Raw genomic sequence first — 24,785 nt, forward strand, 5'->3', positions numbered from 1 at the left:
TTCTATTTCCCCTCACCTTTCTTTTACATTCCCTTATTTAAATACCCTGGCTCCCCCCTCAAACCCCTCACCACCACCCATCATCCCCCCCTCTCTTCGGCTGATGTATAACATAACCTTAATCTACAGGGAGATCAAGGTAAACTTAATACATTTTCACAATCATTCTCATATAACAGACTCTCCACCTAAACATATCTTTTATCGACTCATATTCAGAAACCTCAATTTTCTCGTTACATTATGATAACAAAAAATAAGTGAGATTGAACTTCGTTTGGAAGAGTGTTGTGGCGGATATGAATATCGTCTTCCTGAATATTTCTAGAGAAATCCAAGGAGGAGTTTCCAGATCAGCTGATATAAAATCATGTGTTAAAGATTCAATTATTTTTACTATATAAGTTAAGATTTTAAATAAAGTTAATCGTTGAGTAACTCTTTTCCTTTAAAGTTGTAAGTTCCTTCTGGGGGGAGTACTGTGGCGGATATGAATATCGTCTTCCTGAATATTTCTAGAGAAATCCAAGGAGGAGTTTCCAGATCAGCTGATATAAAATCATGTGTTAAAGATTCAATTATTTTACTAGATAAGTTAAGTTTTTAAATAAAGTTAATCGTTGAGTAACTCTTTTCCTTTAAAGTTGTAGCACGCCAAAGTGTTGTGTTTTAGAAAATACCAAACCAGACTTTTCTTTGAAACGAAACCTTTAAAGATAAATAAACGTCTACTGGAAGAAACTTTCAAAGGCTGCAATAGCATCAACTTTCAACCCCATTCCTACTGATGTTTCCTCTGCTCAAAATACCACCGGGGGCATTTCCTTAATGTAAAATATTATTTAACATTTCGTGCATGTTTGGGCTCTACTTTAATAATGTGTAAACCCAGAATCAGAACATAAAACACTGTTAAAAATACAATAGATATAATATCCAATCATCAAAAAATTGTATTTGACAACCGAATAATTTTTTTGAAGTTAGGAATATATGAGAACACAAAGGAGTTGAGTCTTTGCCAAAAACTTGAATACTCCATTCTCTTTATCTTTGTAACCTGGCGGTGTAAACCTTTGATATTTTAAACGTATATTATTTGACCTAACACAGTTTATAGTTTGAAATATCTAAGGTCTTCGACATTGGGTTGCAAAGATAGAGGTATTAAAAAATCAGAGTTTGTGAGGAAAACTCAATTCCTTTGAAGTACCAACATTGGAGACATTTTTTAGATCGGACATTTTATGAATAGGATATTATATCGGTTAAACGGTTCACAATGAGGACATGTCATTAAAGGAGAGGAGTTTTTAAGAAAGAAACATTTCAAAACTTTATTTTTTTCTCTCATGGCCAAAATTAAAGTGAAAGAAAAGCAAATTTTTAAAATAATCAATTTTGACTTTTGTAAAACTTCTCAAATACCTTTTAAAATCCATAAACCCCTGAAAAACGAATGATACTTATTACAGATCACTTTATATCTACAATTGTGTCGACTAGGCTGGGTTGATCGAGTTTCAAATATAAAACGATAGAACAGATTTTTGAGTAAAAGAAACGATTCAGAGGGTTGCCTTTTCAAGAGATTGCCCCTTTAGAAGTTGTTCATTCAGGGTTTGGTATTCTATAAAAGTTCTTTAATGAGTCTCTTTCATGGGCTACAGTTCTTTACATACTTGGTCAAGTGAATATGCAAAGATGTGAGGCCGGATCCAGGTTGGGATTTGAAACAAACTTGAACGAACTTGGTTGTGGTCAATTTAATATAATTAAATTGTGAATTTTATATACATTACATGGATTTTCAGTTAAGAGCTATTATTCAACAAATGCTTATCCTTTTGGCACTTTTAAATTCATAGTTTGCAATTAAACGGGTTAAAAAGTTTTAAGTTTTAACAAGTACGCAGCTGTGTTTGAATTGAAAAAGTCATTGAATTATTAGAATTGCTGAATAGTGTGGGATGCTTTATTTCGTATTTGCATGCGTTTTGCATTTTTTTGCATATTCGATCCTGAAAAAAGGGCTTGGGTATATAAAAGGGCTTGGATATATAAAAGGCAGGATGGTTTGATTGCTACATGGATGTGAAATTACACTGGACTCTACAGAAGGGCGAACATTTTGACCATTAGCCCTGCATAACACAATCTTTTATCAATTATTTTCTAGTATTTATAAAACTCTATGAATTTATTTAGTCAGAGGCTGCACGTTTGCCTGAATCTCACACAGCAGTTTTAAATCCCTCTTTCCCTCATTTCACTCCTACTTCACCTTTTCAACCCCATCCCCCACCTCTCGCCAAGCATCCCCTGCCCCACACCCGGCAAAGCACGTGTTTATTCCTGCAGATTTCAGCCTCTGGCCGAAGTCCAAGTTACGGGACAGTTTCCCCCAGTCCTTTATCACCCTCCGGTGAGAGAACATATAGACAGCTTCGGAGAAACAAAAGGAGAATATTTAAAATATTTTTAATGAAGTTTTATATTTACATGCATGTGTGTAAATTCTAGAATATTACACTTCAAATGACTTAATGTGTAATTGTGAGTGAAATAAAAGTTATTTCAAAAATAAACCCAGTAACTTAAAGTGTCAAACAACCCTATCTATCTCTCATACTTCCAGGTAACCCCTTTACCCCTTAACCCCCCTGTTTAAAACTGAATATATTTTTCGACCACATAAATCTGAATACAAACGATAAAAAAGTTGTTTCTTTTTCTTTTAGATTCATGAATATGTTTCACAGTATAATTAAAGCTAAGGATTGTTTTGAAACTCAGGAATACATTTTTTAATTAAAACGATTTAACTATCTCAATCCATGATTCAAAACATACAACGAAATAAAATTCTACTCTTAGTATTCAAAGTTGTAATAATCTGATATCTTATAGAAAATCAATAATTCATTTTACAGTAAAGAAATTTAAATAAAATTCTGCTTTTGTTTTTTCTTAATTTGCTTAAAGGCAACTTTTTTTTAAGGCTACATTGAACAAAGTGTTTTTAAGTGTATTTTTTTTACAATATTACATGAACACTACAAACCACTTAAAAAGCTAAAGTAAAAACTTTTTCTATAATTATATGGAAGTCCAGGGTAGGCCAAAATATTTAAAAGACTTATTTGATCTGCTATGAGACTGAAGACAACATCTTTATTTTCTGGTTGTTGCAACGAATTTATACGTTAAATTATGAACAGCTAGCTGCGTCGAAAGAGTTAAAATTAAGGGTTGCATACTAATCAGAAGAAAAAAGTCACGAATAGAAATGAAGAGTTTTTTAACTTAATAACTAGCCTTACATACAAGGGCGCTTGAAGTCCCTTTTTTAGCAACAAGTTTAGCTTTTAACTCTTGCTTACTCTGCATTAGATTTTTCTGTTAAAATCGGTGCATTTTCTTAAATAAAAATGTCAACATTTTTCACCGGGAAAAGTTTTTCAACTTCAACCAGCCGCCCTTCTTTGGGGTCATGTGAGGTTTTGAGTTGCGTAATTGGTCGGATCTGCAATTCAGCCGTTTTTATAAAAAGAATTAACTAACACTTTTTAAGTAGAATATTGAAGAAAAATATTACAATTTAGCGCTTTTCTACCATGAAAAAAAGGAGGAATGAAAGGAAGGTTTATTTATTTTAAAATTAAGACATTTTACTACTATTTTTTACTTCCCCTGGCCCTCCTACCATACCTGAACCTTCTTTTCCCACGTTCACAAAATATATTTAACATATCCATGTATACAATTATTTTTATATCAATTGCATGTAATTTTTCTTTTATTTTTTTTTATTTCATGCTTGAAAATATACCTTAGAAAATGAAAATTGAGAAAAATTCTTGGAATTTTTACAAGACAAAAAGGGAGGTCACTTTAAGCTTGCATGCAATTTATGTGAAGCTTGCATTTTCTATATAAATAAGATTTAGCGATAAAATAAATTCCCGAATTTAAAATGTATTGAAGTGAGGGTTCTGTCATAAAAATATATTTTCAGAGGAAACTGCCAAGTCAGCAATGTGTTGTAAAACAACCGAAATTTAGATCATAATTTAATTCGTTCCTCAATAAACTCTGATCTTCTATAGCTTACATCCAACACTTACTTTATGCAATATACATAAACATTTGAAGAAAAAGAACAACCAACCAATCTTCCTTTAAATACCTTACTAGCCTTCCCCCTAATTCTATACCTGGGGAATAGAGCTTAATCTCTGTAGGTACAGTTTAGCTTTGAAGCACCTCAATATGCACTCCTTAAAAATAACTTTAGCGATCTGTTTTAAGTATCCCTCACGAGAAAACTGAAAATCCTTAATCCATGAATCTTATCTTGTGGAGAAGCACCAAGATGTTATATAGTTCAAGCATCATTTACAAGTACTGACAGAGATCAATCTCACAACGTTAAAGAGTTCACCTGTTGAAACAACCATTTCTAGCTAACCACTCCTGAATTTTCATTTGTCATTGTTTATAAATTGGACATTTAGACATTGGTTACTACATCAGAGAGATGAGAAGATTGGCTTTGACAAGAACTAATTATTTAAAAAAGATATATGGGGTGGGGGTAGGCGGTCTGTTTCCTACTTTAAAAGGATGCTTTAGGTTTTCAGCAAAGAGAATAGAATATATATTAGAGTGGACTTTAGACAATCCCTCGGTATGTATGAAATTTATCAGTTCCTTCCAGCCTGAAAGGGAGTTCAAAGTGTACAAATCATGTAAATGTTCACAAATTATATGCAGTATAGTACACTAATTCAGCATGTTCCCTAGACTATCCATTTCAATTTCGAATGTTTTAAAGCTTTTAAATAAACTTTTTTAAATGAATTAGGTGAATAAAAACATCATTTGATTTACAGTTATAACGGAAAATCATCGTTTGTAAAGTGAAAGTCATAGAGTCTATGTGAAATGATCATTGGTCAATTATGAAACCAGCCTATTTCATAATTTGGTTTTCTTCTAATATTAATTTTAGATTTTATATAAAATGATGTTCCAGGCCAAAAGGTTATTTAGCACAAATATGTGAAGTACACCTGCAGTATGGAAACAGTACAAGAAAATGGCCGTTTTACACTTTTTTCTAGTAAATTCTACTCTAATATATATTCTATTCTCTTTGGTTTTCGGGGTTCTAAGAGCCCACTCCTACTCATTGCACTGCACAGTGCACATCTTGGATTCCTTACCACCTCTCACCCTCGGGATTTGTGTTCTCTCCATTCCGGGGCCCAAAAATCCGAAGTATTTTTAGAAATGAAAAATATTAAGAAATTTTGTTAAATTTTGTATTCATTTCTATGGATTTTTTTTGATAAATTGCTGAGAATTTAAAAAAAATGTTAAACCACTTAAACTTAGGAGTTGAGTTTTGGGCACAAACTCTGATTTTCTAATCTCTATATCTTTTTAACCCGATATTTCAATTAACGATACATTCTGTTAAATCAAACAGACTAAGTTTGAAATGTCTAAGGTTTACATCATCAGGTTGCAAAGATTTAGGGATTAGCAAATTTGTTTTTTGTCAAAAACTTAATTTCTTTGCCATCTTTCCATTATCACTCCCACACAAAACTTGTATTTCAAACTTACTGCTTGCAATCCTTCGCTTAAACATACAGACTTCCCGGCCTATAGCCCATTCTATTATAATACACTAACCTTCTTTCACCCTCCCCTCCTTAATCCTATCCTATCTGCCATCCCAAGTATTTTCTCGGCCTTTGATGAAACCTTTGATTAGTTTTGTAATCTGTTCTGTGTGTGTGAAAGGACTGAGATTAATTTATGAATATCAGATTAATGAAACCTTGTAAACAAGATTTATTAGAACCAAAATATATTTACAAGTAAAAATCAAATAGAAGTAAACAACCCTCGAGATCTTTTCTTTCCTTTACAACTTTTGCACCACATTTGTACACCAAACCTAATAAGCTGATTTGAAAAAATTGCCATGGTTTAGAATTTAATAATATATGACATGAGTGTACCACAAGCGTGTACATTTGAAATTCGAATTTACTTTCGAAAACTCCGTGACAAATGAAAGTTTTATCTTCAATAAAATTGAATTTTGAATAAATTCATGTTTTTAAAAATCTGAAAGTTATTAATGGTTTGAAAAAAATAATTATTTTCGGGTAACTTTATATCCTAGATCTTCTGGATGATTTCTTCATCAACCACGAAAATGATTTTTTTCAGTCATAAGTTTTTATTTTTAAACTATTTTAAATACGAAAACTAATTAGCTTTAAGTTCATGCCTTTATATGCCCGTTTTGTATTTTCATTTAAGAACAATGATGTCTTTGAATTTAAACACTAGAATAGATTTATGCAGGAAAGATATGAAAGAATAAAGGAATAGATAGTTTAGCTCTATAAGACATTGTTCTTTCAGAATATAAACATGATTTCTTGGTTTAGACTTTTAAATACCTAAACTATAAACCTTTGTTTCTAAGATAAGGAAGCATCATTGTTTGTAGAATGTTGTAAAAGTAAAAACATATACTGTTAACGTTCTAAACATCACAGTAATAAAACGTCAAACCTTTAAAAGTTTTAGAAAAATCAAAATATATATTCACCTTAAAACAAAGACGTCAGGAACCGAAAAAGCGCCACCCGGCCCCTTACATTTAAAAAGAGAAAACTTTGAAAAAAAAATCTTATTTATTCGATTAAAAGGCATGAAAAAATAACCTCACTTATTTTCTTTTATAATATAAAAGAGAAAACTTGGTTTGTAGAAAAGATTATAAAAACACTAGAAATCCTTGAATACTCGGAGTATTTATAAACCTGGCAAACATCAATCTATCATTAATAAATTATATTCTACAGTATATTAATACAAGGTAGTCAAGAATATCAAGAAGTTAGTCCGACAACTTTACAACAATACATTTATATATAAAGGAATTGAGTTTTTGCCTCAAACTCTGATTCTCTAATTTCAATATCGTTGCAACCGGATTTCGTAGACCTTTAATATTTCAAACTATGAATTCTGTTAGATCAAATAATGTAAGTTTGAAATATCAAAGGTTTACATCATAACTTTGCAATGATATAGGTTTTACAAAAACTGAATTTGTGGCAAAGACTCAATTCCCTTGAATATATATATATATATATATATTTAAGTTAGAACCAGACCTAGAGATCAATTCTCATTTTACTTTTCAATTCAAGTTTAATGAAATTCTGAGTTTCAATATAGTTGGAGAGATAGTATAGTCGACTGCAGAGTATTATCATTATCAAAATAGATCGCGTCAACAATTAAAAGCACAACAAAGATTCATATTTTCTTGACAAATTCCAGATGGTTCCTCGTTTTTTCAACCAAACTAGCTTACATTTATCAAATGGAATAGATCAGAGAAATTTTAGATTGTAGAATTTGGAAAGTGTGATAAAGAAAACTGTCAGTAAGATTTTAAAGATTCATAATAAATAGATGTAGGAGTTTAAGGATGTCAGATTTTAAATGTAAAAATGAAAAACTATTAGAAAACGGAATTTCTAGTAAAAACACAAAAATTCTATATCAACTATTGTAGAAAGTACAAGAATGTAAAAATGTCGGAATGCTTTTCTGCCTTTGATACATAAATATTCCCTGCTTAAGCTGTTTGTTTATTTTCTTTTCAATATTTGGACTAACGAAATATCTAGTCTCGCTATATTAGGATAAGGTTTAAACTTATAATTTTTAGATTGTTTCAGGATAAACTGTAATTTAAAGCGGGAGATGGAATTTCCTGGAAAACTTTTTAAATATCTTTTCCACAAAGGAACTAAACACTTTTCATAATTTTTCTAATCCCAAAATCTTTGCAACCTGATGGTGTGAACCTTTGATATTGAAAACTATGAACGTTTGATCTGAGAACAAGATATAAATTTGACTTCATTGCAATGAAAAAACATACTTACTTCTTAACAGTTCTTAGCATTTTTTGCTAAAATAATAATTGTACTATACCGTAAGTATGTAGGTATGAAAAATTTGTTATTTATGGTGTTATATGATTATTTACCCACAATATATTTGAAAAAATATTTAATTCAAGATAAATAGGGTATAATAAAAAGAAGAACATGTGTATTTTTCTGTGTTACAGACAGTTACTTTCATCACTTAAGTGTGTTCTAAAAATAGTCTGTTATTCAGGTTGTTCACCTAGAAAATTCAATAAAATTTAACATATTGTTTCTACCGTCTAAATGTATTTACAATGTTTGGGTTAACTTAAATAGAAACAATATATTGAAACATAAAGCTTCATCAGAAACTTATGTTAAGTATGTCTTTAACACTTTTGACTTTGAAAATATAAAATATATTATGTTTGAGAGTAAAATTTCTGATATTTTTTTTTAATTTGTGATCATGTTTATATATACTAGTAGTGTAAACTGTTCATATTTTATCAAATATATCTACATACCTCACATGACCCCAGGAAAGGTTTATGGATAATAAAAACTTCAAAAATTAGCCTCGAACAAAATTCGATTTTCATTAAATTTTGAAAAAGAAGGTGGGCGCAAAGTGCTTTGAAAGACTAGTTTATATACATTTGTATATTCTGACTTTTTAAAGAATGAATTGAACTGTAAACTGTCTCCTGCTAGTATAATGCAGACAACCATAAACTCTAATGTTACCAGTCTAACTTACTTTCCATCCATCCTCATACAAACCTTATCATCTTTTTTTATTTTTCATCCCTTCAAACTTCATCACACTGATTCCGTCCATCAAACTTTATCGTACTATTTACCTTCCATTCATCACAATTAAATATGTATCGTCTTATTTGTCTTCAGTTAATTTTTATGCTAAATTTCTCGTCCTTACTACTTTCTATTCCTCCTTATTCAAAACTTATCCTCCTATTTATCTGCCATTAAACCCAATATAAGCCTGATGGATCTATTTATGTTTCATTTATTCATGCAAGCCTTACCATCCTGATCTTATACCTTCGGTCCATTTCATTACAAACCTGTATACACCGTCCTCTTTTACTTTCTGATCATCCTCACACACATCTTAGCGTCCTATTACATATATCATTACAAACCTGATACCGTCCTCTTTTACTTTCTGATCATCCTCACACACATCTTAGCGTCCTATTACATATTTCATTACAAACCTGTATACACCGTCCTCTTTTACTTTCTGATCATCCTCACACACATCTTAGCGTCCTATTACATATTTCATTACAAACCTGTATACACCGTCCTCTTTTACTTTCTGATCATCCTCACACACATCTTAGCGTCCTATTACATATTTCATTCATTCTAGTACAAACCTTCTTATCTTCTTATTTACCTTTTATTTATCTCCATACTAACCGTATTCCCCCACTTTTGTACTCATATAAGAAATAATTTGAAGAAAGGTGTATGACAGATGTTGGTTTTGACCTGGCAAAAAACACCAATAAAACATAAAAAAGTCAATAACTCTAGGATATATAACAATAAAACTGAGTTGCTTCAATCATATTTGGAGAGAGACGAAGTATCTTTTTAAATTTTTGTTTTTATTAAGCCCTGCAATATTTTGAATAATAATTAAATATAAGACGGCTATTGTTTGACCAGTTATAAAAAACACAGCAAATTATACAATAGATAGTTTTACAGGTTTGAACTATATCCGCAATTTTAATTTATGAATATCAAAACCCTTGAAACCATTTTTGCTTAAATTAGTNGGGGGGGGAGAATAATCTTGATATAATATGGTTGCCTGGATTGGCCATCTGTTTTCTAGTTTACCGCAGCAGTATTAAAGTATATTTGTGAAGAAGTTTAAAATTAAAAATAGTTTCTTTTCCAAGATTTTCACAGATTTCTAGCGAATATGTTTGAAATCTGTTCCTGTGCTGGGGACAGATAAGCAGGTCGGAAGGAAGGAAGGTGGACGGGGGAAGGATGGAGGGGGCACAGACAGGTTGAAGTAAAAGACGGAAACTTGGGTTCTTTGATAAAAACTAAATCGAATTTGTATCATGAAGTTTATATTGTAGAAAGGAAGCCCAAACAAACCCGTATATAGTGAAAATGTTAAGGGTTTAACTCTTTTAGAAAGTCTCCCTTCCCCCCTTCTCCTTTACCCCTATTCCATCCTTCCCCTTCCCCCTTCCAACCCGCCCTACTTTCTACTGCTAGAGAATAATTCTACGCGGGATTGAAGTTAAGTCAACAATCCTCTGCAGAAGATTTAGCTTGTAATCGTATAACCTCTCCTCTTCAACTTCACCTTTCCATTCAATCCTAATTTCCTACTATTACCCCCCCTTCCCCTTCCCTTTAACTCGATTCTCCCACTCCTTTCTATTCCTGTAAGAGTTAACAGATTTCTCTTCCCCCCCCTCTCTCCCCCCTTCCCGACGAACGAGGTTGGGAAGGTTATCTTAAGGTATTTTCCATTTATTCAATAATTTGTTAAATCTTTTAAATCTCTTATCCTGACTTAAAATTCTTAAAAAATTTAAGATTTATATGTAATTAACATTTTCATGCATAAACATTTTTGATGCATTTCAATTTAGAACTTTAGAATGGTGGATATCAGGATTATTGATTAATCCTCTGTTTTTGAAAATCTCGAGACTATGTTAGTCTTGAGATTAAATATTTAGATCAACAAATTGGATTCTAAGAACGCCAGATTGGTTCGTTTTCTTGACTAGAAGGGCCTTCACTTAATTTTTCACCCATTTATTTATTAATACATTAGTTAAAATTGGTTACAAAAGAATCTCAAACGCATTATTCAATATTTTTCTTCACCGATTAATTTACAAAATGGCCGACAACAAATTCTTTATTTGTTAGAAATTGCGGGTTTCTCTCATGAGATAGAATTTATTTTCAAGACTGTCATTGGTCAATACAATTTACGAATTATATTCCTGCACTCTCATTGGAGAAAATAATGTAAGGAAATCGAAAGAGAGAGAAAAAGAGTGGATTAAGGACTAAAATTAAACGTTTCCACATGTGGATATTCGGATTTAGTAGTTGGGATTAAAGGTTATCCATTCTAAAGTTCCCAACTCTGTTAATTCTGTGTACTAGAAAATCATGCAAGAGGAAAGCAGATTATGAATTTGCAAATCACAGGTTTGACTCATTGCATGCATTGTGAGGTTCCTCGCGTATTTTCCTTCTCTCGTATATTGTATTGTTAAAACAAACTTTATGTTAGGATTTCACAAATGCAACGTTTAGATTATTGTTTTGGTTCTTACAAGGTTTTTATTGGAAGTACGCAAAAATTTCGTGATTTTTGAATGATTTTCAAAGTGTGAGTATTTTTTCTCAGTTAAAGCTCAGCTCCGTGCAACCAATTTCAGATGTGTAACATAAAATAAAAATTTACAGCCTCCCTTTACACTCACTTCAAACTTACAGATTAGGTTTTTTTCATACACGGGGTGTCACTAACTACTATTACCTGCCCCAGAGTACATAAATGAAGACGTAGAACTACAGGAATATTCTATATTTGTTTTCTTAAAAAAAAGCTTGGAGTAATTCCAATATAATATTTACGGGCCTTGAAGTCTTAATGTTAGGGTTAGGGTAAGTTATTATTGCACATCTGTGGTTTTCTTTGAAAAGAAAACTGCCTGCTTTTAGAGTTATGATTTTATATTGGTTTTGTTAATTACCAAAGAAGAATAACATAAAAAATATCAATTAGCTTCAAGGGCTCTTGGTGCCCCTTTTTTACAGTAATAATATTAGCTTTTCTTGTTGATCTATCTGCAAGCCTTTCTTCTTCTAAAACAATAACAAAGAAATATTTCCAAGTGTTTTCTGTTTTTTATTAAATGCAACTATAAACCAATTATTATCATAGCTTCAGCCGTTTTAATATTTGATTGACAAGTTAAATATATCTCTGAAGCAGGCTTCCCTTGGTTCATGTGAGGTACACGCATTAAAATTCGGATCAAAACGAACCAAATATATCTACAGTTGATAAAAGTAAGGAAAATTGTCCTTACTTTGTGTATATATATGAGCAATGTCTCTATAAACATGGAAAATTTGATTTATCAAAATTTGTTAGCATAGAAATATTGTAAATATTAATCACATGGATTCGAATATTTATAATATATATGCTATGTATTTATTAGTAATTTCTACAACTCCTATAGCACGTACGAAGTAACTAGATCCCTGTTACGCTATTTGAGTATATAGGTGAAACTATGCACTGTTAAATTCCATGTAGGGGGGGGGGGGGGGGTTGAATGGGACGAATATGGGGAAGGAAAGTTGTATATTGATGGGAATACGAGTTAGGAAAATTCAGGAAAGGGGAACGAGGGAACGTGAATCTAAATAAAGAAGAGATAAAAAATCAAATTAAGTGTCGATTCCAAAACTGATTACCAGAGAACAAAATAGCAATAGAAATTGCGATCCTCTGGAATTTTTTATTTTCATTTCCTGATATTTATTTGACTAGATAAAGATTTAAGCACTTCTCTAGGTCCTGCTTGTATCAGCAGAAATTCACGTCTCATCTACATCGTCTCTCCTTACACACATCTTTCTTACCTCTAATTCCCCAGCTTCCCAAACTACATCTACATAATTCTCTAACCTCAACTCACATGATCTCTAACCTATTCCTTTCCAGCTCTCCAACCTACTCCTCTCAAGGTCTTTAACCAACTCTTAAACCAACTCATCACTGACTCTCCGAACTACTCCTCCCCAGATCTCCAACCTACTCCCTTCTAGCTATATAGTCTACTCCTCCCTAGCTCTCCGGCCTACCCCTCCCATGATCTACACCTAATTCTCCTCAGCTTTCTAACCTACTTCTCCTTAGCTCTCTAACCTACTCATCCCCAGCTCCATAGCTTACTTAAGTACTTCTCCTGATTATCTAAACTTCTCCTCCCAACCTCTAACCAACTCTTTCAGCTCTCCAAACTACTCCTCTCTAGTTTTCTCGATAACCTACTCATCCCAGCTCTCCAACCTACTCCTCCCCAGTTCTCTACTCTTTAACCTACTTATCCCCAGCTCTCCGACCTACTTCTCGTTAGATCTCCAACCTACTCCCTCCTAGCTATTAGCCTACTCCTCCTATGTTCTCCTACCTTCTCCTCCCCAGATATTCAACCTACTCTCTCCGAGACATACAGCCAACTCCTCCCTAGCTCTCCGACCTACTTCTCACTACCTCTCCGACCTACTCATTCCTAGCTCTAAGACCCACTCATCCCAAGCTCTACACCTTAAACTCTTCAGCTTCCCAACCTATTCTTTTCCAGTTATCTTCTCTTACCCTACCTATCCTATCCTCAGCTCTCCGACCTACTCCTCCTCAGATCTCCAACCTACTTACTCCTAGCTTTACAGTCTACTCCTCCCCAGCTCTCCGACCTACTTCTCCCCAACTCTGCGACCTACTCCTCCACCAGCTCTCCGACCTAATTATCCCTACCTCTCTAACCAACTTCTCCCTATCTCTTTAACCAACTTTTACCTTTCTCTCCACCAAACTTCTCCCTACCTCTCCGACCAACTTCTCCCCAGCTCTCCAACCTGTACTTAGCCCAACTTCTCTAACCAACTTTTCCCTATCACTCCAACCAACTTCTTCCAACATCTCCAACCAACTTTGATCCCTACCTTTCCAACCAACTTCTTTCTACTTCTCCAACCAACTTCTCCCTATTTTTCCAACCAACTTCACCCTATCTCTCTAACCAAATTCTCTCTACCTCTCCATCCAACTTCTCCCTACCTCTCCAACCAACTTCTCCCTATCTCTCCAACCTACTTCTCCCTACCTCTCTAACCAACATCCCCAGCTCTCCAGCCTATACTCCTCCCTAACTCCTGAGCTTACTTTTACCAAACTCCCAAATTTACTCCAAACTGACTTTCTTAGTCTATTTTCTCATTTTCATGCCCTTTCCAACCCTTCAGCTTTCTTTTCCCTAAGTATGTTGCCTTTACGAGTAACCTTCTACAAAATAGACAACACAACATAGATAATGTTACATTTAAAGAAATGCATTTGGTTCCACCTAAAATTGTATTGAATGTTTCAAGATTTATGCCGGCCGCTGCACTCAATTGAAACCGGTTTTTGGCGGATTGGAGACGCGGCTCAAATTCATTAAATTCGGACTCAGAATACCTTTTACAAACTGAGTTTTTGTCACAAACTCTACTTTTCTAATCTCTATATCTTTGCTACCCAATGTCGTAGAACTTTGATATTTCAAACTATGAATTCTGTTATACCAAATAATCTAAGTTTAAAATATCAAAGGTTTACATTATAAGATTGTAAAGATATAGGGATTAGACAATTTGAGTTTGTGACAAAAACTCAGTTCCTTAATTAGAAAGAAGGCGTGATCGAATACATAATATCATTTAAACGTTTAACTATCATAAGATGACCTTATCTTAACATTTCAGTACAAAATTTTTTAAATGATTCAAAATATTATTAAAAATAATTACCGAAAATCTTTAAATAATTGAATATTTACTAAGGATTATTTGTTAATTAAACGCTGCATTCATGAAATTAAAAAATGTTGCTTAATTAAGATCTTAATGTTGGAAGTAGTGTCACAGTGCGTGATCTAACGATTTTTTGTGTAAGATCAAATATACATTAAATTAGTTTGACTATGATTGATACTGTTTTTAATCCATGAGAAATGAGTTCTTTCTCCAATTTTCCCAACTTTCCTTCCCTATTAAATGATATTAAAACTCACACTGTCTGGTACTTGTTACAAGGGGGTCAGTTAATAAGAGAGGAAAGGGGTTTAGGACAATAATCCTCATATATAGATATACTGACGACTGTTCTAAAAATGGATTTATACTTCAACATAATTTTGTTTGGGATTCCAGTTTTTAAATATATAATTGATAAGATAAAATTGGAACTTTTTATAAACTCTGGATCAACTTCATAATTTTCCTTTTAAATATTTTTTGTGAATACGCTGGGGTACTCATTCATTAGGACATATGTCCCAGCTCAAGTAATAAGAAACAGTAAAAAGAGAAAACTTTAAACTTTTGACTTGAAATTCTCTAGGTTCAACATTTCCTTGATTTTCTTTTGAACAATTTCTTTTGCCTAAGTTTCTTGGAATTCCGAAAATTCAATATTTTAAAGAAGCTATCTTTAAGCAGATATGCACAAACAGTTTGATGTTTTTATTCGTTTCAGTTTTTGTTCATTAACTTTAAACTTGAAATACACTGCACACTCTTTCAGGTTTTGTTTAGTTTTCTGAATATAAATGTCATAATTTGTAATTCAATTATAAAAAATCTTATGTATTTCTTAATTTTCAGGTTTGGAGTAGAGAAAGCAAGAAAATCTGATTTGTTGAGCAGGTTTACTACACCTGGCTCCAACTAGTTCAGTTGCTCCATTACACAGCTAACTCCAAAGTCTTCATTGCTCTGAACATTATAACAGAGCTTAAAGTTAAAATTAATTTTGACAGACATACAGTTTACACGTGCAAATACTTTTCATGAATTTTTGACAACAGGCTGACTGTGAAGAGTCGCCAGGCCTTATCCATTGATTTCCTAACAAGACTTTTTTATGGACCTGAATATAAAGAATGTAAAGCTACGAAGTGTTCGTTTCTAGCTTCAGTTTTGAAGAAGAATTTGTCAAAAATCCTTCGGACGTATTGTAGTTGACAGTGTTGAACCGACAAGAAAAATATAAATAAACATTTTCTGCTACTTTGAGGGAAAACTGTAAGGAGAAATACTGTTGATGTTTGTGAAATCTATGAAGACACACAGTTTACATGTGTTTACACAAGGAACTTTGGTCAAATAATTTTGAAACTTTTGATCTGTCTCTATACCTGTTTCCCAGCTTTTGTTATCACTCACATTTATTACAAATTATTTTTTAAGAAAAATGTTTTAAATATAAGGTGTTTAAGCACACAATTCTTAATGATATTACTGTAATCGTAATTAATTTGTAATGATTTATTTTCCATTGATTGATTATGGATTTGTAGCTATAACATGGAGTAAATAAGACTTCAGAGCAGTTTGAAGTTTTCCATTTTGAATAGGTTGAGATCATGTCACTTGAATTTATTAGTAACTCTAAAGTGGAAGATTCTATGGATCTAAATTAATTTATAGAATGTACAAGAGGGAAACTGTAGCAGTTAAGAGAAGTAAAGTATTGGCTAAGAAACATATCGGAACAATTGAGGACATTATGAATATAAAAATATGAGAGTATATAATAATTTTCAATAATTTCTGTTTATTTGTATTCTGTTTTTTTTTCATTTTATCTCAACAAATGCCAAAGGTAAAGTTTTTTCTTCAATATTTACAATATAGGATGAATTCAAACTGAGCCAAAATAGCAAACTTCAAACTGTCACAACTTACTCAATCTTATAGTGCTACAAACTAAAAATTATGTCAAGTGCTGCAATGTCCTATAGAAAGTGTATTTTAAACATAAACGAAAACAGAATAATATCGCCAGATTCCATGACAAGAGGATAATACAAATTCTGGTTTGTGTCCCCTGAAGCACCCGCCCAGCTGCCCTGTAAATATGATAGATGTTGATTAAATGATCGGGAATATACAATATATAATTTACAACGCAGAATATATGATACATCATATGGAATATACAATATACAAAATACAATATAAAAATAGATATATACATAATACAATAGATATATATGTTATACCATAAAAAACTAAAAAACAATATAAAATATATAAGTCTTAATTTATCTGAAATTCAAGGGCGTATCTATTTTATTTAAAATTGGCCTCTGGAAATAGGTTTTTGGGATTTCTCTTTGAACCGGGAAGATGCGACAACTATTTGAAGTGATTCTAATCCTTTCCCTCTTTCAATCTTCGCTTCCAGGTATTTATTAAAGATTATAAAAGAAATGATAAGTCACGCTACTTCGATTTGGTCTTGCAGTGCCAGCAACACAATTTGACCTATTTAACATACATTTTTCGCATTTCCGTATTTCTACTTTTTGGCAGTGAATGCGTTTTAGATGAAAATGATAAAAAATAAAAAGGCTGTTCAATCGCGTTTTGATCTATGATTAGATTCAAATTGGAGAAACCGAACAAAAAAACTGTGTTTATGTTTTAATTTCCTAATAAGTAGTATTTTTAGCTTCTTTCTTCGGTTCAAGTTTTGTTTCTCTTCCCCTTCAAGATGCCAAAAGTACAACAGAGGTTTCATTCAGGTATTATGAAAATTTATTATGTTATCATAATCATACCAATTAAAATATTAGAATTTTATTTTATGAAATGTAATGCATCGAAAAATGTAGAATCTCAAAAAATATAGATTATGCGGAAGATTGAAATTTTATAGTGTGTGCACTTTTTAGAAGAATTTAAAAAAAAAATATTGTGTTTTGTTTCAATTAATTTAAAAGAATTAATAATGAAAATTGTTAAATGGTGTTCTTGTGAAGTTAAATATGTATGGAATATTGAATAATGTTTAGGTTTCGAACCTCCCGCTCCGAGTCCTTGTTATTTCTTGTGGCAGGGAAGACAGATTATTGTTTGATAATGCTACAGCAGGGGATCATAAAGGTATTGATATTTAACTTTCATTCTTTAAAAACAAAACTATTTGCAGAGGCATCAATATTGCAATTATATAGTTGGATGATATAAAAGTAATCATAAACCTAGAATCAATCAAAATTTATCAATTTTATATTTTTAAGTAGAAAATTTACTTTTAAAGTCACAAAATAAAATTTTTGAAACAATTTATTATTACCATAGATTCACATCAATTTGGGAGCAGGCGAAACAGAGGTTTCTAGTCCGCTTAATATCAGGTATATTCGAGCACTAATATGTCAAAGCCCGCGATTTTAAAAAATCGGGAAAATACGGCTCGGGTCTAAGCTGTCGTTGGGCCTTAATTACGGCTTGAGCTTTCGGATTCAAGCTGAATCTTGTTTTCCACAGAGTTGAATTCAAAAAACCGGTTTAATATTCTATTTGGCGGATTTTCATGGCGCATTCTTAGTTTTTATGAGAAGAAGATTCAACATTGAGCCTTATTCTCCACTAAAACCAACCAAGGTCGGTTTTATTTTCATTGGGCCAAACTCCCTAAGTCGAGCCGAAGATCTTTCAGCTGTCAATCACGTGACACAAGCTGTCGTCAGAGTTGGGCTGAAGATTGGGTCTAAAGTCGGGTTTAAGGAATTACGGCTCGAGCCCAAGTTTTTGAATCGCGGGCTCAGGTTTATTTATTAACTCGGCTTTTAGCATTTAACCAAAACATTTTTGTCCTGAGCAAATGGTTTTAAGAGCGACAACAACAGTTTTTTTGAGTTTAAAAGTATTTTTCTTTGTGTGATCTGTTCAAAAATTTAATTTCCTTACTATTTGAACAATTAGTGGGAGAAGAATTAATCTTACACCCTTCAGTCAAATAGAAAACAGGTGGATGAGAATGGAAAAAATTTGATTAAATATTTTCTTATTTTCTTTTCACGTTTATTCAAAAAATTTAGACTTGATGATTTAAACTGGCACAGCGTTGAGTTAGAGAGAAACAATGGAGATGTACAATTATCCATTGATAGAATACACACATCAAGGTAAAGTAAATAGTTTATTAACATCTATACCATACTGCACAAATTAAATGATTTAAGTAACATACCTTAGTAATTATTTCCTAGTTCCTACGATATATTGCATAATAAAATGCTATTTATCGTTTTATAAACCTTTATAGTTTTATATTTAGTAAAGGGGCTGCCGTTGTGAATATATCTGACCCGCTTATCTGCTTATCTAAATAAATTATTATGGAAATGGAAATAAAATCCTAAAATACTATGAAAAACTAGCTAGTTCTAAAATACTATGAAAAACTAGCTAGTTCTAAAATACTATGAAAAACTAGCTAGTCCTAAAATACTATAAAAAACTAACTAGTTCTAAAATACTATAAAAACTAGCTAGTCCTAAAATACTATGAAAAACTAGCTAGTTCTTAAATACTATGAAAAACTAGCTAGTTCTAAAATACTATGAAAAACTAGTTAGTCCTAAAATACTATGAAAAACTAGCTAGTTCTAAAATACTATAAAAAAACTAGCTAGTCCTAAAATACTATGAAAAACTAGCTGGTTCTAAAATACTATGAAAAACTAGCTAGTTCTAAAATACTATTAAAAACTAGCTAGTTCTAAAATACTATAAAAAACTAGCTAGTCCTAAAATACTATGAAAAACTAGCTAGTTCTAAAATACTATTAAAAACTAGCTAGCTCTCAAATACTATTAAAAACTAGCTAGTTCTAAAATACTATAAAAACTAGCTAGTTCTAAAATACTATGAAAAACTAGCTAGTTCTAAAATACTATGAAAAACTAGCTAGTTCTTAAAAACCTGTTTAATCTGTTATAAACTCTCAATATGCTATTATACTTGAATAGCCTATAAACTGCACAGTATATATCTACCGGCCCTACAAACTTTTCAAACTTTTGTCTTAAAAAAGTTTTACCATTTTAGTAACTGCAAGTTGAAACAAATCATCAATTATGTTTCCACTGTATGCAGCATATCAATGTTTCCAAATTAAACTTATTTCTCACTTTGATCTAAAAATAAACACAAATACTTAAAGGGAGTGTTTGCGAAAAATGAAAGGGGGTATAGGCTTAAAGCGATAAAAAAGCGCTTTTGATCGATACTAACCTTACTTCTGTCTTTTGCGTCTATGAGGAGAAAATTGTTAATAACGACTAATACCGAAGAACGTAGTGTCCATACAAATTCAGAAAGATGCAACATTCAACTCGGATCGTAAACAAATCAATTTAATTCCAAACAAATCATTCAGATATTACAAACAATAGTCATCGATTATTTTTCGACGCATTCGCAAATAGTTGATATTTAATAATATTTATATTTTTCATGATCTGAGAGTTACTTTTGAAAACATTTATTCCTGTTTTGAAGATTTTAAAAAATGAAGACGACATTTTCATATTTTCCAGGAATGTTCGAAAATCCAGCGACAGCGAAAATTATTTTAATGAAACAATTATTTTTACTTCGCTCTAAAAAAATATATATATTAAATAATTTTTGAAATTCCATTTTCAAATCAGAAACTGGTCAAAACATCGCAAAACAGAAAAATGATTGTTATGGTTTAAAAAACCATACTCTAATCCTTGATTAGTTGTACAGTTAAACATATGATTTGATTGAACAGCTGAATTCTATATTCCGCTGTTGTATTTGAAAAAAATGTTAATGTGCGTTGTAGATCTCCTTTAGATAAATGGTCAATTTGGACACAAAGTATTACCTTAAGTGGATATTATAAATAATAGTAAATGTACAGTTGAATAAAAACACACAAAGTATATATACGTACAATATATATATATTTGTATATCAAGGTATACTTTGCATTTTTATTATTTTATGTTACATCTGCATTAACGTACAGAAATAAAGCATGATTAGGCATCTATCAAAAATTTAAATCTTACTACTAAAAAAGTCCACATATTTATAGATGCAAAGAAATGAAGTTTTTGCTACAAATAAGATTTTCTAATCCCTATATCTTTGCAACCCAATGTCGTAGACTTAAAATATTTCAAAGTATGGATTCTGTTTGATCAAATCATCTATGTTTAGGAAATATAAGGTTTACACCATCAGACTGCAAAGATAGGGATTAGAAAACCTGAGCTTGTGGCAAAGACTCAACTCCGTTGGAGCATGTTTAAGATAATGAAAAATTGGTTTCATTTATTTAAAATGCTGTTTCATCACTCTTCTGCACAGCTCTAAAAACCAAATAATAAATCATATTGCTAGATTTAGCAAAAGAATTTCTCTGTAAATAATCTGATGATTCCGTTGTTTCTTAAAAATAATATTTCTTTAGAGCTCAGCTGCCAGGTAGATTCTATGAATTGAATATTCACTATGGTGTATTTGTGGGGGGTATGGGTGACTTCAACGAAGTTTTCCTTGGGAACCAGAAGAACTTCAGAGGCTGTATGGAGAGTGTGTTCTTTAATGGAATAGATGTTATGGTGAAAGCTGAAGATGCTGCTTTAGCCTCAAATAAAGCCAAGGTACAGTTTTAAAAAATCTTAATTTCATATCAGGAAAAAAATTGGTTAACTATCTTTATGTAATTTTAAAGTAATTGAGAAACAGTCGATTTTACAGTAAGGTTTTAATCATTTGCAAAAAGAATGTATTTATAAACCAAAATATTCCCAATAGAACTGAGTTCTTGGTATAAAAATTAGATTATTAGATCTATCAGAGCTGAAAACTTTAGAATGGAATTCCTTAATCCTGATCGAATAATTAATCTGGAGATTAAAAATGAGAGGAGAACAAGCAATATTTAATCTCGAGATTAAGAAAAAGAGTGGATTAAGCATTAATCCCGATATCCACCATTCTAAAGTTTTCAGCTCTGAATGCATAGCTTGAAATATAAAAGGTCTACGACATCGGGTTTCACAAATATAGAGATTGAGAAATCATAATTAAAGGGAAGAAATACATCTATAACTATTTTTAATTGTATTGTCAATCAACCAAAGAGTCTTTTAAACATTCTAAAACTACAGTTCTGTGCATCCATCGGTCAAGATTTTCATGTTATAATCTTAAAAGAATTTTGTGAATTATTCTTATAAAAAGCTCCTTTACTATATTAGTTCTGAATCTGATTGATTACAAATATAAAATGATGGATTGAATGGAATTTGTGGTGGTTTATAGAACCTGATTAGGATTAGATTAGTGTAATAGTTGAACTAGGTAAAGCAGAGAGGAATCATTTCAAACTTTACAAATCCTTGCATTCTATACATTCACATTTCGCAGTCTATATTATATATTCTACTTTCTACATTCTATACATTCTAGATTCTTCTTTCTAGATTCTAAATTCTACCATCTTCATTATATGTCCTTCAATCCATATTTTTTATTTCTTATTAAAATTTTACATGTTACGTATATATATATATATATATTCAATAAAGTCAATAGTCCACATTGTATATTCTACAATCTAAATCGAACATCAATACAATTTTTTGCATTGAGGATCATCAGTTCACAAGCAACATTTCAAAGTTTGAATTTAAAGTTATACACTTTGCTTTTGCTGGGAAAACTCTTCATACAATCCTTAATCTAATTCTACTTTGGCAATTACCATTTTCCCTGTTTGGTATATCTGGTTAAATGGATTTATAAAACAGTATACTACCCATTAATCAAACACTATCAGTAAAATTTTCACTGAAGGTAAACAATATCTAGTTTATTTAACAGTGGGAGTATCCATCAAAATATGGCACGTAATTTATCAGTAGAAATAACTATCCATATTTAGGTCTATAACATCCAGTGGGAGTGCTCACCACAATTTGACTCCGGGTCCAGCGAAGCTATGGGATTCCTCAGCACTGATTCCTATGTATCCTTTCCAACCTGGATTCCCAGGTGATAGAGATAATGTTACATTTCTATTAAAGCCCAAACAAAGGAATTGAGTTTTTGCCACAAACTCAAATCTTCTGATCCCAATATCTTGGCAACCTAATGGCGCAAACCTATGATATTTCAAGCTTAGATCATTCAATATATTAGTACTAATAGTTTGAAATATCTAAGATCTACGACATTGGGTTACAAAAAATAGAGATTAGAAAATCAGAGTTTGTGGCAAAAACTCAACTCCTTTAAATAGCTATTACATAAAAAGGTGTTCCGATACAAATATATCTAAAAATTATTTTCGAACAGTTGCGTTTAATCGAAAAAAATGCACTGGGAGCTTTCTAAAAAATGTATCTAAAAAATAAGGAATTTGTTTGTTTTTTTAAATCCTGTTTTCTTTAAAGATAAATTTAATTTATCTCCTTAAATCTTTTTCACAATTTTTTCCTAATGAGCGCTTGTTTCTTGAAAACCTTCTCTAAGGTTATAAATTAATGAAAATACGGCTTGTTAACACCAATCTTATACCTATCCGAGACAGATTTTAATAATTGTGTGTTGTTGACAAACAACATACAAAACGCACAAAAACAAAATGTCCAATAACAAAACAGCCAAAACATAACACGTACCCATTAACAAAACACTCAAGATTTCAAAATGTCCAATGTTACGAAATGTCCAAACTTACAAAATATCCAAAGTTAAAAAATGTCCAAGGTGTCAAAAGATCCAAAATGTTCTAAAAATGTCAAACTATTTTATTGTTTATTGATATTGATAGTAAGGATTTAACCCACGGCTCAGTAACATAAGATATAATTTGAAAGAAAATAATTACAAAATATACAATAACAAATTAAACATATGATATAAGTAACACAAAACATAAAGTACAAAAGATTTAAGTTACAAAAGATATAATAACACGATCTATAGAAAGGCAGATGTCACAACATATATGAAATGTTATTTAGCTCATATTTCATTGTATTTTAAACATAAAAACAAAATGAGTTAAAAAATTGTAACTTTGGATATTTTTTAGTTTTGGACATTTTGGAATATCGGAAATTTTGTTATTTTGGACATTTTGGAATTTTGAACATTTTGTAACTTTGGGCATTTTGTAACTTTAGATATTTTGGACATTTTGTAGCTTTGAACATTTTGTAAATTTGGGCTTTTTGTTATCTTGGATGTTTTGTTATTTGATCGTTTTGTTTTTGGGCGATTTGTAACACTGAGCGTTTTGTTTTTGGGTGATGTGTAATTTTGGGTGTTTTGTATCCACTTCTTTCTGAATGCCAACCAACTGTTTGAAAACTTATTGATAAAAAAAAACATAAGGACTTTGTTTGCTATATAATATTGTCTTCGCTTATTTTTGTTCCGTTTTAAAATAAAACATATTACTTACTAGCTAAAGGGCCCGGCGTTGCCCGTGGAAAATTTTTTTTTTTAAAAGAGAAGAATTTCTATTTTTTTTCCACCATGATCGTGTCAGCTCATTCGGTCCAGGCGTTTTGCCGTCCAGGGGAAACATATGTACGAATGTCTCGTTTAATTATATATATGATTTTAATTAATGATTCCAGATTTATATTCTAAAAACCCGTTTAAGACTATAAAAAGGCACAAAATGAGTTTAATAAAGATATGTATATATATATATATATATATATGTAATATACAAATACCCCAGAGTCTTGATATAATTATCTAATCTTCTAGCAATACTTGTCTGTTCTAGGAGCGGAGGACAGGTTGCATTCTCAGTAAAAACCATCTCGTCCAGTGCTGTTCTACTCTACAATACTGGGCATATTACTAGCCAGGATTTCATCGCTCTGGAGATTCATAGGTGAGGTTAAAAAGATAATATGGTTTAACTCTTTTACATAATCTTATACTATATAATAAGATTTTCTCTATTTAGATAAAATTGTTTCTTCTGTCTAGATAAGCCTAGATAAGCTGATTTCCTCTCTCTAGATAATCTGGTTTCCTTTCTCTAGATAATCTGGTTTCCTCTCTATATATAATCTGGTTCCTCTCTATAGATAATCTGGTTCCTCTCTATAGATAATCTGGTTCCTTTCTCTAGATAATC

At 31.5% G+C, this 24,785-nt stretch overlaps 1 protein-coding gene across 1 annotated transcript in view; it reads left to right on the plus strand.

Moving 5' to 3' along the window:
- Positions 1 to 2,426: 2,426 nt before the first annotated feature.
- LOC111707116 (chondroitin sulfate proteoglycan 4) overlaps positions 2,427 to 24,785 on the plus strand; it is a 73,903-nt gene continuing 51,544 nt past the window's right edge. The window contains exons 1-10 of the mRNA XM_023480123.1: positions 2,427 to 2,638; positions 15,447 to 15,934; positions 16,944 to 17,031; positions 17,299 to 17,371; positions 17,642 to 17,732; positions 17,931 to 17,986; positions 18,674 to 18,760; positions 21,087 to 21,279; positions 22,566 to 22,675; positions 24,426 to 24,536. Of these exons, the coding sequence (XP_023335891.1) occupies positions 16,974 to 17,031; positions 17,299 to 17,371; positions 17,642 to 17,732; positions 17,931 to 17,986; positions 18,674 to 18,760; positions 21,087 to 21,279; positions 22,566 to 22,675; positions 24,426 to 24,536 (779 nt within the window). The 5' untranslated portion in view covers positions 2,427 to 2,638; positions 15,447 to 15,934; positions 16,944 to 16,973. The remainder of the gene's footprint in view (positions 2,639 to 15,446; positions 15,935 to 16,943; positions 17,032 to 17,298; positions 17,372 to 17,641; positions 17,733 to 17,930; positions 17,987 to 18,673; positions 18,761 to 21,086; positions 21,280 to 22,565; positions 22,676 to 24,425; positions 24,537 to 24,785) is intronic.

The sequence above is a fragment of the Eurytemora carolleeae genome, unplaced genomic scaffold (genome assembly GCF_000591075.1).
Source record: "Eurytemora carolleeae unplaced genomic scaffold, Eaff_2.0 scaffold39, whole genome shotgun sequence".
Classification (NCBI taxonomy): Eukaryota; Metazoa; Arthropoda; class Copepoda; order Calanoida; family Temoridae; genus Eurytemora; species Eurytemora carolleeae.